Source organism: Octopus sinensis, linkage group LG9 (assembly GCF_006345805.1).
Source record: "Octopus sinensis linkage group LG9, ASM634580v1, whole genome shotgun sequence".
Lineage (NCBI taxonomy): Eukaryota > Metazoa > Mollusca > Cephalopoda > Octopoda > Octopodidae > Octopus > Octopus sinensis.
Genome location: NC_043005.1, coordinates 65,145,315 through 65,163,973, shown reverse-complemented (window position 1 = coordinate 65,163,973; position 18,659 = coordinate 65,145,315). Strand labels below are relative to the sequence as shown.

At 34.7% G+C, this 18,659-nt stretch overlaps 1 protein-coding gene across 1 annotated transcript in view; it reads left to right on the top strand.

Annotated features, from left to right (window-relative positions):
* The window catches only part of LOC115215927 (corticotropin-releasing factor receptor 2-like), a 365,649-nt gene that overhangs the window by 254,172 nt on the left and 92,818 nt on the right, over positions 1-18,659 (top strand). Inside the window, exon 7 of the mRNA XM_029785287.2 lies at positions 7,034-7,094. Coding sequence (XP_029641147.2) covers positions 7,034-7,094 — 61 coding nt within the window. The remainder of the gene's footprint in view (positions 1-7,033; positions 7,095-18,659) is intronic.

Genomic DNA, 18,659 nt, shown 5'->3' with positions numbered 1-18,659 from the left:
TGTGTGTATATATGTGTATATGTATATATGTATGTGTGTGTATGTATGTATGTATGTATGTATGTGTGTATGTATGTATGTATATATGTATGTGTGTGTATGTATGTATGTATGTGTGTATATATGTATGTATGTATGTATGTATGTATATATGTATGTATGTATTTATGTATGTATGTATGTATGTATGTATGTATGTATGTATGTGTATTTATGTATGTATGTATGTATGTATGTATGTGGTTAGTATGTATGTATGTATGTATGTATTTATGTATGTATGCATGCATATATGTATGTATGTATGTATGTGTGTATGTATGTACGTACACATGTTTTTAAGTACAGGATGCAACGAAGAAATAAAAAATGCAAGCAAACTAAAGGTATGTCCTTTTATCTTTAACACTTCACCGAACATCAGATGAAAAATCATTTGCTGCGTGACTTTGGTCTCGGAGAAATATATATTTTTTCGTTGATGTTGTATAAAAAACAAACGCCGAGCACCAAATGATATTCGATCAGTGCTCTTTGTTCTTCTTTGGTGTACATTGCCAGTGGAGAGGCCATGCTTACTCTGTAAAGCCAGAAAAAGAAAATTGCACGATCGGGCTCAAACTACGATCACGTGAGCACAATAGTACCAACTATAAGCACGCATAAGTGCTGATAATGTTTGACTTAGCCTCGTATATATGTATACTTGGAAATGGATGTGTGACGTTCAATTAAGTAACGATATAAATGATATATATATATATATGTATATCGAACCCACAAGAGTAAACAAGAGAGATAGAGACAGGCAGAAACAAGGAAAATGCCACTATACAAATATTCTTTTAAAAAACTTTTCTTTTATTTTTTCTAAATTTAATTGTTTTCCATACTTACAGTTGAAAAACTCTCAATGACTGAAACCGGTACTGAAATGTTTTTTATAAAATTATTTTAGCATTTTCTATCTTGACTTTTTTTCCATATATATATATATATATATATATATATATATGCATATATGGGTACAGGACGTCACCAACTGTGTAAACAACATGAAATACGAAAACAAGCGAGTTAAATATGTATGCAACGAGAGAAGAAATGGAAAATAGGACAAGTAACAAAGAGAACGACCTTTCACCAGTTGTTAGCTATCTATCCATTCCTTATTTCGAGAATTTAAAAAACAGTTGTTCCCATAAATTCCAAAATTAAATTTTGGATTTATGGAAGGTCAAAGATGGGAACAAAAACTGGACAGTGGAGACATACAAGGAAACCGAACGCAATCATTTCGTTGCTGAAGGAAGTCGAGGCTTATCCAGTTTGAAATTCCTTACAAAAGTACCACAATTGAACTGGCCAAATATCCTGAAACATCTAACAACTATATGCAGAAATACATTACAAATCACGGGAGGCGTAAGGAACTTCATTCAGCCATGAAGGAATGCAAAAACTTTGCTACTGAGTTCATGCATAATGCCCATACTGAACATCATGATGGAAGTGCGACTGTTGTTGCAAAGAATGTGAAACCAAAGGCAAAGGAAAGCGTACATGAACAATTGACCAACAGGTGCGAGCAGAAACCTCTGCATGACAATATGCAGCCCGTAGCAAACAAGCTGATGTAGACCAGAAACATACTCATCAGTGGGTATGAAGTTCAGAGCTAAAGGCAGAGTGCAAATGTCTCATCTTATCTGTTCCAGATAAAAGCATATTGGCCCGGAACTACAAATGTTATGGAAAATGGAGTAGACCCAAATTGCCAATTCTGCAACGAAACAGTGGTGCAACTTAATTGGGTGTACAGTTTTAACACCAGTGAAGTATAAATCAAAGTATGACTGAGTTAGCCAATATTTACATTGGTTAATGTGTCGCCATTATAAAATCAAAGCTGTTGACATGTGGTATAATCACAATCCTGAGGCTAAAACTGGGGGAGAAATTTTAACTGAGGGAAAAAATGTAATGATTCTTTGGAACTTTCCAATACATACAGACAGAATCCTCAAAGTTTAAAAAACGGATATTGTTGTGAAAGACCAACACAATAAAGTCTGTTTATTGACTGACATGAGCATTGCGTACGATCATAAATATCTCGGCAAAAGAATTTGAGAGGTTCAGAAAATATGAAAATGTGCTCATTAAAATCGAAAAACATGTAGCATCTCAATAAGAATTGTAGGAGCACTTGGAGTAATCAAAAAAGAACAGAAAATTATTTGAGGCTGATCCCTGAATACCATCAATGCAAGTAATACAAAATACTTCTAACTGGCACGTCACACGTATTGAGAAATGCTTTGGCGCTGTGAGCGTTGTCATGGTGTCTTTTTACCTTCTTTTAATTTTTTTCTTTATTCTATTTTCTTGTTCTTCTTACCTTTTCTCTCTTTATTTCCTTTTTTCTTTTCCCTTTTCTTTTCCTTTTTTCTTTTTATTTTATCACATAACTTGATTTTGTAACTGAACAATCTGGTGTGCTTACTTTAACGGTGGACCTATGTATCCAGTGAGTTTCTTTGCCCTAGGTGTCAGGAGGATTCTCGGAAAGCAATGGAAACAAAGCTGAAGTAAGAAAAACACAATAATAATAATAGTGATAATAATAAAATAATAATAATAATAATAATAATAATAATAATAATAATAATAATAATAATAGAACAAAAATTGATTGCTATAAATGGCAATAAATGAGAGCATGTGTGTATAAGCACGTACACCCACACACATATACATACATGTGTGTGTATATATATATATATGTGTGTGTGTGTGTGTGTGTGTGTGTGTATCACGTGATCACGTGACCGACCAGACCATCAAATATTGCTACACATCGCTGGTCACAATGCGTTCGCATTGTTTTAGCCTTCGAATGACACCACCTCGCTGGCTAAGAGAGCAGGCCAATATATATATACATATATATATATATTCATTGTATTTTTTGTCTTGTGTTCTGTTTTTTCGTTGTTAAAAAAAGTCAGTTTCCTTGTTTGATTTTATGTTTTCGTTTCTCGTTGTGTTCTACGTTTATTTGTGGTGTCCTGTACTCATATATGCATGTATATATACATATAGATGTAGGTATGTACATATATGTATGCATGTATGCATATGTTTTATTTATTAAATTGTTATTATATATATATATATATATATATATATATTTAAATAATGAGGGAGATAAATTAATATTAATTTTAATATCAATTTAAAACCAGTAGTCCAGCATACAAAAATCTGAGGAGTCAGAAAATTCTAATATATGTGTATATTGGCAGGGCTTACTGCTAGGGAGTCGGCCGTATACTAGAAATAGACCATCAACGGTCAAACTACAAAGAAATTCTCTAGAGGAAAAATACAGCGAACACCAGAATCAACTTTGGCGGGCATGACAGATGAAAATTTATATAAAAAACAGAATTAAATGCATACCTCGGTTTCAGCCTTAACAAGAGAATTACTTACGCAATCCAAATGTCCGTGCTTCTTCAGTGCATCCGTTCATAGTAATGTAAACAGTAAAGCTAACCCCAGCATTCGTGCCAGTACAGACACGTGTGTAGCTTTACCGATTACACTAGTGATAAAATTTCAAATGTCTTGGCTCTGGCGCGTATGCATTTAATTCTGTTTTTTTTATATAAATTTTCATCTGTCATGCCCGCCAAAGTTGATTCTGGTGTTCGCTGTATTTTTCCTCTAGAGAATTTCCTTGTAGTTTGACCGTTGATGGTCTATTTCTAGTATACGGCCGACTCCCTAGCAGTAAGCCCTGGCAATATACATATATATATATATATACGTACACACACACATATTTGCATACATATAACATACCTCTAAATATTATGTATAGCTATAGATAACGTTATTTTTGTTTTGTAATATAATTTTACACTAATATTCAGTAAATAACCGGAGTTAACTAAAAACTAGTTACTTTGTCACTACTTCCAGAACCGCGTTTTTTTTGGGAGCTATTTTATTTTGTGCGCACTAAGTTCAAACGTGCCTGAATATCAAATTTTAGCTTAGACATAGCATATATTCAATTTTCTGATCTTGGTGACGTGGAAGAAGGAATACTCGCATGGAAACTTTGTTTAAGGTAATAAGATATCAATTTGAATGCAGTGTCAGACATCTCAACGCCAAAAAAAAAAACAAACAATAAATAAATAAATAAATAAATAAGTAAATTCACTCAGTCGCTATATTTATCAAATTTTGGGCACTTATCTATACGATCATCACACAACTGTTTAGAATCTTTGACAATATGATCTTCCAGGAACAAACTTATTTAATCTGCATATCTCCATAACTACTAAAATGTTGCTTAAGAGTGCTGGTGACCTATTAGCGTGATATTTGTATATTTGTATTTAAGGCGGCGAACTGGCAGAATCATTAACTTGTCAGACATGATGCTTGCTCGTCTTTACGTTCTGAATTCAAAATGCCAGCGAGGTCGACTTTGCCGTTCATTCTTTCGCGGTCGATAGAATAAGTTCCAGTTGTGTACTAAGTTCGAGGAAATCGACTAGCTTCCTTCCCCACAAAAGTTTTACATGTGTGCCTTTAGTAGAAAGGATGTTAATACACTTACAAACATATAAAAAGAACGTAGGCCCCAAAAAAACTTTCGACTGATTTGCAATGACCCATTACTGACAGAGAACCACTATCACAAGCGCACTATTTCACCCCTCCTTTTTCATCTTTTCTTTCTTTCTTCTTTTTCATCATCATCATCATCACCATCATCATCATCATCATCATCACCACCACCACCATCATCATCATCGTCATCATCATCACCACCATCATCATCATCATCATCATCATCATCATCATCATCATCATCATCATCATCATCACCACCACCATCATCATCATCATCATCATCATCATCATCATCATCATCATCATTATCGTCGTCGTCGTAGTCGTCGTCGTCATCGTCTTCTTCTTCTTCTTCTTCTTCTTCTTCATCATCATAATCATCATCTTCTTCTTCTTCTTTTTCTTGTTCTCATCTTTTTTTTTTTACATAGAACAATGTTTGCCCCTCTCAACTAGTTGTCTACCATTTCTGCTCAGGTCTCACTGTCCCAAGCCATCTCCATTTTATTTATTGCAGCACGCTAAATATCTAGCTCCATATTTCCTGCTGGAATATATTTCTTCCTTCGATACTCCGATTTTATGCGTTTCTTCTTTGAAGACTCTACATTTATAACAAGCAAAATCACCTTACATTGATCTAATTAGTCTGTGATGACCTTAATTGGATATCAGCACAACTTGCTTCCTTTGAAATTTAGGATAGTTTAATATTTGATTTATATTCCTTTCTATTTGCAACTATAAAGTTATTATTATTATTATTATTATTATTATTATTATTATTATTATTATTATATTATTATTATTATTATTATTGTTGTTATTATTATTATTATTACTACTACTATTATTATTATTATTATTATTATTATTATAAATTATTATTATTATTGAGTGAGAGAGCAGTGTACGCCTTCAAAGTGACACTGGGGTAAAATATACGAAGCCCCGTATACCCATCATGACTACCCGTCTGATAAGGATACACTAGGCACATGCATCACAACCATATATGCGCGACATGGTGATCTCATATCAAGATAAACAGCACATGGCCTTGCATGTGGGGCCCAGTTAGAATTTTCTTCTAGTCGAGTAACCCATCCCGCTCAAAATGTCCCTGAATAAGGATTGTTTAAGGACGTTGAACGAAACACCCATGTTTCCAACAGTGAATTATTCAAACCCCAAAGAATCCCTCTCATCATATGGCTATGATACTCCCCTACTACGTCTGCTCGTGATCAGAGATGCACATATCGCCAGCCACTAAGGGCCATGCTCAACTGGTTAAGGTCAAACAACTGACAAGCAAATCTGTGGCATTGAGCAGAATATTAGATGTAGCCTATCTTTTATACCAAGACAAAACAATGTACATGATAACACTTCCAATCAGTTAAGATCAGAAGCCAGGAGAGCCACTGTCTGGTACTGCATCAGGGCATTTATTATTATTATTATTATTATTATTATTATTATTATTATTATTATTATTATTGTTGTTGTTGTTGTTGTTGTAGCTAAAAATGCTGGTTAAAATCATAGAGCTACGTGTGTGTTTGAATATTCTTTTTTAAACTAGGCACAAGACCTGAAATTTTTGGGGAGGAGCCCAGTAGATTAGATCGACCCCAGTACGCAACTGGTATTTAATTTATCGACCTCGGCGGAATTTGAACTCAGATCGTATTGGCAGACCAAATACCTATTTCTTAACTATTCACAAGGGGCTAAACACAGAGAGGACAAACAAGGACAGACAAACGGATTAAGTCGTTTATATCGACCTCAGTGCGTAACTGGTATTTATTTAATCGACCCCGAAAGGATGAAGGGCAAAGTCGACCTCGGCGGAATTTGAACTCAGAACGTAGCGGCAGACGACATATCGCTAAGCATTTCGCCCGGATTGCTAACGTTTCTTATTTCTTTACTGCCCACAAAGGGCTACACACAGAGGGACAAACAAGGACAGACAAACGGATTAAGTCGATTATATCGATCCCAGTGCGTAACTGGTACTTAGTTTATCGACCCCGAAAGGATAAAAAACAAAGTCGACCTCGGCGGAATTTGAACTCAGAACGTAACGGCAGAGGAAATACCGCGAATGATTTCGCCCGGTGTGCTAACGCTTCTGCCAGCTCGCCACCTTCCCTACATGTATTACATATTTCTCACACCATATTGTCACACCACTACATGTATTACATATTTCTACAACATTTGTCGGAATCAATCGCTATCAATGAATATAATATTAGATGCGACAAAAATAATTTTTGATACCAATTATTAATTGCATAAATATTTCAAATTTGCTTCTATAATTTATTCTCAATTGCTCTCAACAATTATCCTTTTGTAGTTGCTCCGATTCCATTTTTGATTCTGTGGATAATCTTGAAGAAACTCTACGAAGATACTCAGTAAGTAGGCAATTTAAATGCATGCATAAAGTGCTTTCATTTGCATTTACCATCCAAATTAGCATTGATGTATCTGTTCAGAACTGCTTATTTATTCAAATATTATTTAAATTCATGAAAACAAATGTTCACAAACAAGACATATAAATGAATATTTACTGTATTCAAATGCAACTGTTGGATTCTCGTTTTATCGTAGCTGCTTCTTAATAAATCTACCTAATAAGGTGTTATGAATGTTCTCATTATAACAGCTTATTGAGTAAATGCTTGCTTATTAGAATTTCTAGTACGTGACAAAGACATCTACCAACTATTGTGCGTTGATGTGAGAACTATCATCATTAGTCCATTAAATGTCAGGCACATACGCAGCTCATAAATAGAACTAAGTGCTATATACAATGTGTCCTATGTCCAGAAGATTGCTGGATTTTGCCAATGTTTGATCACAAAAGTAGGTCTTCGCTGTTTTTCTCATAAGAATATCGCAACAATCCCGCAGGCAAATTTTGTTTACATCGATCAGTTACAAAAACTATGGTACATATTTGCAGTCAGATTCACTGCAAATATAGCACCATATGTCGACAACGATCTATTCTGCCAAATTATTATGTCAATCAATACTTCATCCCACACTAAATCAATAGCTATACACATACATATATACACACGCGCTCTCTCACACACACACACACACACACACACACATATATATATATGTATATATATATACTATAAATTAGGGTATCTGGGAGATACCACCATGCTGAAATAGCAGTCAAAACCCTGACCATAAAGTCGCCTTAAATGTTTATATCGTGCCAGGAGAGAAGATAAAGAGACAAAATAAACTAGCAAAAAAGATTTTTCTGGATAATTCAAGATCCTGGATTTCTGGCTTTGCATCACAGAAGCTCTACCTTCGTCAGTTGAATATACCAGCTAAGCACATAATACATATATATATATATATATATATATATATATATATATATATATATATATATATATATATTATATATATATATTAATAATATAAGGGTAGCAAAAAAATTCTAGAAAAAGTTCTCCGCTACCAGCGGTCTAGTGAGAAAGGAAAGATCGTCAAAGACTATATAATATACATTCAACAATATAAGGAATGACCCTGATAGGCCATTCGACTCACTAGAAAGAGCAGCCAAACTCAAACCGCTAAATAGTTGTAATTCTGAAATTGAAAGAGAAATAAAAACATTTACCCTTTTCATCTCTGGACTATGCATAGTTTCGACAAACTTTTGTAAACAAATTAATTAAATTAAATTAAATTTATTTACAATTAGCGTGTCTCGTCAGCAGAGAAGCCGAGGACGAGAATATGTCCACGAGGCGACAGAAAGGAAGCCTCGAGCCTATATGCTCTAAATTTTCAAAATCCACCGCCACCGCGCGGTCTTCTCGGCGGCAAATATAAACTGCTGATTTAATTTCAAAATTAGCTAAAAGATCATTAATTAATAAATATAAGGGTAGCAAAAAACTTCTAGAAAAAATTCTCCGCTACCAGCGGTCTAGTGAGGAAGAGAAGATAGTAAAAGACTATATAATATACATTCAACAATATATGGAATGGCCCTGATAGGCCATTCGACTCACTAGAAAGAGCAGCCAAACTCAAACCGCTAAATAGTTGTAATTCTGAAATTGAAAGAGAAATAACAACATTTACCCTTTTCATCTCTGGACTATGCATAGTTTCGACAAACTTTGTTAAACAAATTAATTAAAATAAATTAAATTTATTTACAACTGGCGTGTATATATATATATATCCTCGGTGATATACTCGGTAGTATAGTGGTAAGTATCCCCGCCTGTCACGCGGGAGACCGGGGTTCGATTCCCCGCCGGGGAGGCCTTATCTTTCATAGGCGCAGGAGTGGCTGTGTGGTAAGTAGCTTGCTAACCAACCACATGGTTCCGGGTTCAGTCCCACTGCGTGGCATCTTGGGCAAGTGTCTTCTGCTATAGCCCCGGGCCGACCAATGCCTTGTGAGTGGATTTGGTAGACGGAAACTGAAAGAAGCCTGTCGTATATATATATATATATATATATATATATATAATATGTATGTGTGTGTTTGTGTGTCTGTGTTTGTCCCCCTAGCATTGCTTGACAACCGATGCTGGTGTGTTTAGGTCCCCGTAAACTAGCGGTTCGGCATAAGAGACCGATAGAATAAGTACTGGGCTTACAAAGAATAAGTCCCGGGGTCGAGTTGCTCGACTAAAGGCGGTGCTTCAGCATGGCCGCAGTCAAATGACTGAAACAAGTAAAAAAGAAAAGAAAAAGATATATATATATATACATATATATATATATATATATATATATATATATATATTATATATATATATATATATATATATATATACAGAACATACGTTATACTTACATATACGAAGGCTCATACATATATATGTACGCATGTACAAGACCAGCTTAAACTGCCCGCCTAACAGCTCCAAGCGCGATATAGTTAAAATAAACACCGCAGTGAATACAATGACGAAATATATAAATTTATAAATAGTGATAATATCGATGTTTAAATATCGATCTTATCAAGTGGCCGGCATGGGAATAAATACCATACAAAGGTAATAATTATTTAAAACTATAAATTAGGGTATCTGATAGATACCACCATGCTGAAATAGCAGCATCTTGAATTATCCAGAAAAATCTATTTTGCTCGTTTATTTTGTCTCTCAGTCTTCTCTCTTGGCGTGATATAAACATTTAAGGTGGCTTTAGGGTCAGGGTTTTGGATGCTATTAATTTCTTAAATGAGAATCTGGATAAACGGGGTTTTCAGAGAGAGAAATCGGCCGACTAATTCGTACATTACAAGTGCAGTATGTGAGTGGAACGGTAACAATATGCAAGACATTTCTCAAGTTCCAAATGTGAATTTGTCTGTATTAACTACAACTCAAAGATGGAGAGTTGTGTCTTTGTTGGAAATCGGTTCCCTCCTCAGTGGAAGATTTGTAATAATGAAAAATAGAAGAGACATACATACGGAATACATACATACATACATACATACATACATACATACATGTGTATGTTTGTATAAGTGTGTGCCTATATATATTTATATATATATATATATGTGTGTGTGTGTGTGTGTGTGTGTGTGTGTGTGTGTATGTATGCATGTATGTGTGTATGTATGAGCGTTTGTACGTATATGTATTTGTGTACTTATATGCCTTTCTGCGAATGTGCATGGAATTACGAAGTCCCGTACGTACGTTTATGTGAATATACATGTGTGTGCATACATACATATCTGCTGTACGTGTGTATAGCGATATTTTTAAATGCAAGTAGATGACTATATATACATGTGTGTTTGTATGGAAGGGAGTGAGAATAAGGATGTTTCATAAAGAAATCTATTATTCACTTGAGTTATTGGAGATAAAACATAAAAATGAAAGACCGTCTGTAGGAAAACTCAAGATGACTGGTGAGTGACTGGAAATGCATGAACACATGCAGTTTTCACAAAAACACTCTGAAAAAATCAAACGTCAAGTAATCAAAAATATGCTCCGCTCTCACTCACTCACTCACTCACTCACTCACTCACACACTCACTCACACATTTCTCCAACAGTATAGATATAATAACAAAGTTTAATACAACGAGACAAATAAAGATAACGGCAGAAACAGAAATGTATAGGGAGCTAGTAGAAGTACAAACTATAGATGAATTGAATTACAATGTGGATGGAAATTACTAAGGAAGGATGTAAAAACTTAACGAGTTACTTTCTAGTGAGTGCGATGGCAAAATACCGCAGTTGGCTTAGGTGAAAATATTCTTCCCCAAGTGGCCTACTAATAAGTGAGGGTAATCTTACCCGTGATTACTGTGATTACTTGTTGATAGAAATTATGAAAAAGAAGAGTAAATAGTTTAAGGTGAAGACAATATTACAGTGATGGTTAAGTGTAGGGGTACTGAAGTCAAGCATCGTATAGCGGTCAAAGAACTTAAGGAACGAGAAGCTGCCATTACAAGAGATGAGTGTGTCAAGGGATTAAGAGACAAGATGAGGAGGAAATAGAAAATGAACTGAAGCTGTGGAGGCCTTAGTTGGCATCAATGATATTAATTGGGAGTATTGAGAGCAGCGTTTATATATAAACTTACGTTTTCACTCAGATAAGCTAATTGGGTATATGACTGATAGATGAAGTCCAGAACCAATTTTTGTTTTTGTTTTCATTTTAGAAACACAGTTCTGGCATATCTATACGTTCAATGAATCTCCAACTTTTATCATCGGTGGGAGGTGAGAGAGGGAGAGAGAAAGAGAGAGAGAGAGAGAGAGAGAGAGAGAGAGAAATAGAGAGACAGTGATATATATATATATATATATAAATAATAAATATTAGGGAATAAATCCAAATTTACAGGGAAAAAATCAGATTTAGGATTAAATCGATTTTATAGTAAAATATTATAAAATATTATTCGAGACAAAACCACTATTTTGCAAAACAAACAAGGAAAGACTTAATTAATACATAAAATTTAATAAATAGTCAAAAAAACCGCCACTACAATCGTTTCTTGTCTTGATCGACAATCTTCAGGTGGACTTCCAATAATTCAGTGTCATAATTTGACACTGAATTATTGGAAGTCCACCTGAAGATTGTCGATCAAGACAAGAAACGATTGTAGTGGCGGTTTTTTTGACTATTTATTAAAATTTTATGTATTAATTAAGTCTTTCCTTGTTTGTTTTGCAAAATAGTGGTTTTGTCTCGAATAATATTTTATATATATATATATATATATAGGGAAAGAAGAGGAGAGAAAAAGAAGGAGAGAGGGAGAAAGAAAGAAAGAGAGAAAGAGAGACAGCAGACAGTCGGACTAAATATCTTGAAATATATTTTGTATTCTAAAGGCGGTGAGCTGGCAGAAATGTTAGCACGCCGGGCGAAATGCTTAGCGGTATTTCGTCTGCCGCTACGTTCTGAGTTCAAATTCCGCCGAGGCCGACTTTGCCTTTCATCCTTTCGGGGTCGATATAATCGACTTAATCCGTTTGTCTGTCCTTGTTTGTCCTCTCTGTGTTTAGCCCCTTGTGGGTAGTAAAGGAATAGGTATTTGGTCTGCCACTACGTTCTGAGTTCAAATTCCGCCGAGGTCGACTTTGCCTTTCATCCTTTCGGGGTCGATAAGCTAAGTACCAGTTGCATACTGGGGTTGATCTAATCGACTAGTCACCTTCTCCAAAATTTCGGGCCTTGTACCTAGAGTAGAAAAGAATATATTTTGTATCCTAACTTCAAATTAAATTGAAAATCGACTATGACTCTTAATCTATATCTAGAAGGAATATTGAAATGACACTTACCTCTTCGTAGACATAAGAAATTATCATAACTATTATTCAGGCATTATATTTTAATTGGATACATCCACTGTGTCGTCGAACGCAGTTTTGTGCACTTTTTGTATATGAAGTTTGTATTTGTCTTGTATTGTTTACTGTATTGAAAGTACTCTACATAATATGCACGGAGTACCTGCACTATTTGTTGTATGTTGTGCATATCTGTAAGTACTGCATGCTTTTAGTTATTCTAATTTACATATTATTATAGAGATTGCATTTTTTCCAGCCTGCATTTTTGGGTTTCCTTTATTTCCCGATCTTTATATTTGAAGAATTTCTCCATAGAGGCACTTTCTTTCCTTGAAGGTCTCAACAACAATATCTGACAATTAATCTTCTTATCTGTCTATACGGTCGTTGTTGAATTCTCTGAGACATATGTTTGCGTATGTTTTCATCACCTCTTTTGGTATTTCATAATTTGGCAGGTCAAAGAATATCTCAACACTGCCATAACTTGTATCTTTTATCTTTTACTTATTTCAGTGATTAGACTGAGGACATGCTGGGGCAAAAAATAGTAGTACCTATAATTCAAAGCGCCAGCCTTGTTGCATTCTGTGTTGCGCAGAATCCCCTTGAGAACTATGATAAGGGACAGTGTTTGTGGAGTACTCAGCCACTGCACGTTAATTTCACGAACGTGCTGTTCCGTGGATGGGATCAGATGGAGCACTCGTCGCCGTAACCGAAGGAGTACCAGCTTATACATAGACTAAAAAACCATCTCTCATCTTTCTCATTCTCTCTCTCTCTCGCCCTTACTTCCTCACTGACTCCTGGTGTATATGTGTGTAAATGTATACATGTGCATACATACATACATACATACATACATACATACACACACACATATATATATTTATATGTATATATATATATATATATATATATATATATATATATATATATATATATATATATATATATAATTTCAACAATTGAGGGCAAAATTAATTAATTATTAATCAATTTCACCAAGTGTTCATATGCAAAGGGACCATTCAAGGCGAATTCAAATTATTACATTATATAAAAGGGCTTAGTAAAATAAATTACTTTGCCGCATACTGAACTCATTAGAAATAGCAGCTAAAAAACTTTTTATAGGCTATTTCTAATACTTAAAGAAAATCTCTCTCATATATAGTGTTGCATAATTTAACTCACAAAAGTTTGGGGGTACCCCCAAACTTTTGTGAGTTAAATTATGCAAACACTATATATGAGAGAGATTTTCTTTAAGTATTAGAAATAGCCTTAAAAAAGTTTTTTAGCTGCTATTTCTAATGAGTTCAGTATGCGGCAAAGTAATTTATTTTACTAAGCCCTTTTATATAATATATATATATATATATATTACAATGAACGAATGCACTGAAGAAGCACGGACATTTGAATTACGTAAGTAATTCTTTTGTTAAAGGCCGAAACCGAGTTATGCATTTAATTCTGTTTTCTATATAAATTTTCATCTGTCCTGCCCGCCAAATTTGGTTCTGGTGTTCGCTGTATTTTTCCCCTAGAGAATTTCCTTGTAGTTTGATCGTTGATGGTCTATTTCTAGCAGTAAGCCCTGCCAATATACACATATATTAGAATTGTCTCTGACTTCTCAGATTTTTGTATGCTGGACTACTGGTTTTAAATTGATATTAAAATTAATATTAATTTATCTCCCTCATTATTTATATATGGCCTCAGCCGGATGGCTGAAACAAGTAAAAGAGTAAAAGAGTAATATATATATATATATATATATAATATATATATATATATATATTATATATATATATATATATATATATTATATATATATATATGTGTGTGTGTGTGTGTGTGTGTGTATGTATATATAATACCACTTCTTCAAATCTTTCGATTATTATTATTATCTGATGAAAACTCTCAGTTAATTTTGCGGGGTGTGATGGAAAGTGTCAGCTGTCCACAGCCAACAGACTGAGGTGACACTTGTTTACTGGTCATAATTCAAGAACTTTGCAAAGAATTCTTTGTGAGTGTTCTTCCTTTACATTTGTACCAAACTTTTTGAGCCATGTTGGTAGTTGAGTGCTGATACTTTCAACTGCGCCAATTCCTATTAGTATCACGTCTACTCTCCTCATTGACCACAGCCTTCGTATTTCCCACTTCAAATCGTCGTAGTAGTTCAGTTTTTATCACGCATATTCTTTCTTTTTTATTCACTGCAACAATGTTCGGTTTCTGATGTCTGGTCACCTGATCGCGCTAAATCATTGCATCTCTAGGATTTTGCAATTTGCATTCTCAGTGACTCCTTTTGGAGTTTTCTCATACGACGTCTTTGCTCTTTGTAGGTCGTGATTTCCACAAAGTTCTCAATGTCATATCGTCTTTGGTATTCGCGTTGTACAAGTTTCAGGCTTTCGCTAACGATGTGCCGTACCGTTTCACCGCTCTCACCACACATTCTGAATTTGTCGCTGTCGGTAGTGTTGTCGATTCTGCACTTCACATAGTTAGTCCTTAACGCTTGTTCTTGAGTTGCGCATATAAGTGCTTCTTCTGTCTCTATCTTCAGGTCACGCTCTCCTCATCCACAACCACCGGTCTGCTGTATCTGTCTTGACGTTCGTATCTCGCAAACTAACCGTAAATGTTTTCTCCTTCTATGCTGTTTCTTTCTTTGTGTTCTTCTTTAAGTTTTTTTTTCTTTATACACTTATCAGTTTTAATGACGCCGGATTTCTTCACGTTTCAACAATGGTTCCACGGTATTCTTTACATACCACACTAAGCTGTTTTCATCTGCTTCAATACAACCCTGGCAACTGATCAAAATCTTTTCTACACTTTCTTCTGGAGAAGAACAGCCTATCTTAGGCGGAAAGGCTCAATTCACTTTCGATATTTTTCTTGTCTTCGTATCCATATTCATCAGTTCTTTCTTTTGCTATTTTATGATTCCATCTCCATACCGAATTGATGCTATTGTCCATGTATCAACTGCTTGGATTTTATTCCATCCGGTCAATTTTGAGCGCAACTCCAATCTTACTCTCTGGAAATATTCCTTCCTCAGTTGTTCTTTCAGTTCCTTCTCCATTATTTCATTGAACGCTAGTATGCCAAGCTATTTGTAGTCTTCCTTTTCAATTTGTTCAATCAGTTCTCTATTAGGGAATTCTGTCCCTGCGAAGGACTCTACCTTGCTTATTTTCAGGTACCATTATAGTACAATTCTTGAGTCCGAATTTCATTCTAATGTCAGCACTAAAACAGGACCGTGTTCACCAAAGAACTCACCTGTGCCTTATCCTTGTCATACAGCTTCAAATCATCCATGAACAGGAGGGGATTGCTTCTTTTAAATTTTCTTTTTAGCTGATATCACAGGTTCATTTTCATAAGAACCAAGTCCAGAGGGATCATACAGAGAACAAACACAACGGAGATAAGCTACCACCTTGGAAAATCCCTCTTCTGATGTCCAGGGTGCCCAAACTTTTTCTGTAGGATGTCAACTAGGTTTCCCCACTCCCACCATTCTTCACTTCAGAAAACATGTTACGTTCCTCGCAGTTCTAAACAAATCTAAGCACTCGATGATTCACGAATGTAGAATCATATCATAAGCTTTCCGATAGCCAATCCAGGTCATTCCCAAATTTGTTCTCCTTCATTTACAATCTTGCGTAACCATTTTGTCTACTGGTCTTTGATACTTCTGCATCTCGTCCTACAACCTTTTTGTGCCGTCGTTAACATATCGCTCTCCTCAAGAAATTTGTATAGTTCTTCTGCAATTCCCCTTGACAGTAACTTCCACATTAATGAAGGTGGCTAACTGGCAGAATCGTTAGTAAACCGGGCATAACGCTCAGCGGGACTTCGTCCGTCTTTACGTTCCGAGTAAAATTTCGCTGAGATCGACTTTAACTTTCGTCCTCTCAAGCTCGATAAAAGAAGTACCAGTTGAGTATTGGAGTCGATTTACCATTCTTCCCGAAATTACTGGTCTTGTACGAAATTTGAAACCATTGTTATTATCCTTCAAATAACAATAATCACGCCTCGCATAACTCTATTTGACTATGGTACTGCGTCTGCTCCAGACAAGTAACGATGAAAATAGTATAAGTGAATTAAAGTAATCTGAACCAGATTATAAGAATATTGTTTAGGACGCATTTATCTGTGTGAAACTCTTTTATTTATGTCAATATTGACCTTCAGAAAGTCATTAGCGCTACGCAAGCTGTGCTTCTGTAATGTTTAATATCAAAGTGAGTAATGGATATTGTAGTAAGAATATATGTTTCTTATCTGTTTGTATGTCGATCGAAATTGCTATCTCTTCATAGACATTCATCTATAATATGTATTTTAGAAATCCTTAACATCAGTGTTGCAATTTCAGTTCTATATTTAAGAGATGAGGAATTATGTACATTATTTACATTCGATGGATATTTGTCCTCATCTCGTTTGTTGTTTACACAACGTTTCGGCTGATATACCCTCCAGCCTTCTTCAAGTGTCTTGGGAAAATTTCGAACCTGGGTTCTCATTCCTAAGGTATTTTTTGATGTTGTTGTTATTATTATTTTATTATTATTATTATTATTATTATTATTATTATTATATTATTATTATTATTACTACTACTACTATTATTATTATTATTATATTATTATTATTATTATTATTATTATTATTATTATTATTATTATTATTATTATTGTTATTGTTGTTATTATTATTGTTATTGGTGTTATTGTTGTTGTTGTTGTTGTTGTTGTTGTTACTGTCCAGGTCACTGCCTCGAATCGAACTCGGAATCCTGGGGTTAGTAGCCCGCGCTCTTAACCACTACGCCCGTGAGTATATGGCGTGTGGTTAAAAATACCTTAGGAATGAGAACCCAGGTTCGAAATTTCCCCTAAACACTCGAAGAAGGCTGCAGGGTATATCAGCCGAAACGTTTTGTTAACAACGAACAAGATGAGGACAAATATCCGTCGAATGTAAATAATGTAAATAATGTAATAATGTAAATAAAGTATTGCAATTCGTTTTTAAGATTGAGATATTGACAAAAGAAAGCAATCCTTGAGTAGATACATAGAATTAACTTGGATTTTAACAGTTTTAATTGAAATCGTATTTAGCTGGATTTATCTTTCATACTTTTCTTAAATTTCTGACGTGTATTGTAGTTACATTACAAGAGCATGTATCAATATTCCGTTGCTTGGTTCCAGTTAAACTTCTCCTCTTTCAAAATAGATACAGGTCAACTGTGTGAAACATCAATTTTATTGAACCTCTGCATCAGAATCATCCATAAATTTCTGTTATGCACACACACACACACGCACATGCGGGTGTGTCTATGTATGTAAGTATGTGTGCATGCATGTTTATATTTCCCAAAATAAACGGTTGGGGTTGGCACTGATCCAAATGTTGTAATATCAGATTAATTCATTTTAAATATTTTCTTCTTCTTTCCTGGTTTCTCTTCTACATTCTTCATAGAATTGAAAAATACCCTGTCAAGTCTCACAGATCAAGTAGGGGATCAATACTGTTGTCGGAATTCCGTTAGCTAAAGAAACATTTGGCTCACTGGAAAACATTTCTTGATCGATCTATTTATGTAGGTGCTTTAATTATAAGAGTGGAGAAAATATCTTGTGTGAAATCACCGATTTCTAACATTGGCACAAGGCCACACATTTATGGGTAACGCTACAATCGATTCATTCAATATTAATATTTGACTTATTTATTATTTTATTGACCCCGGAAGGATAGAGAGATAATTTAATACTGGTGGGATTTAGTCTCAGTATATCAACGTAAGCAAGTAAATAGCACAAATCATGTTGCTCGCCATGCCAATAATTCGATCAATCTACGACCCTTATTTTAATATCAACCTGAAAAGTAGTATTGCATGCAAGACTGACGTGGGTAAAATATTCTTGTACTCGTGACAAAACATAATATTCTCAGTATTGCTGTAACATAATCTAAGTGTGCATCATTTTTTTTTCTTAATGTAGGAGAGAAAAATTGGCAAAAAAGTTTTTC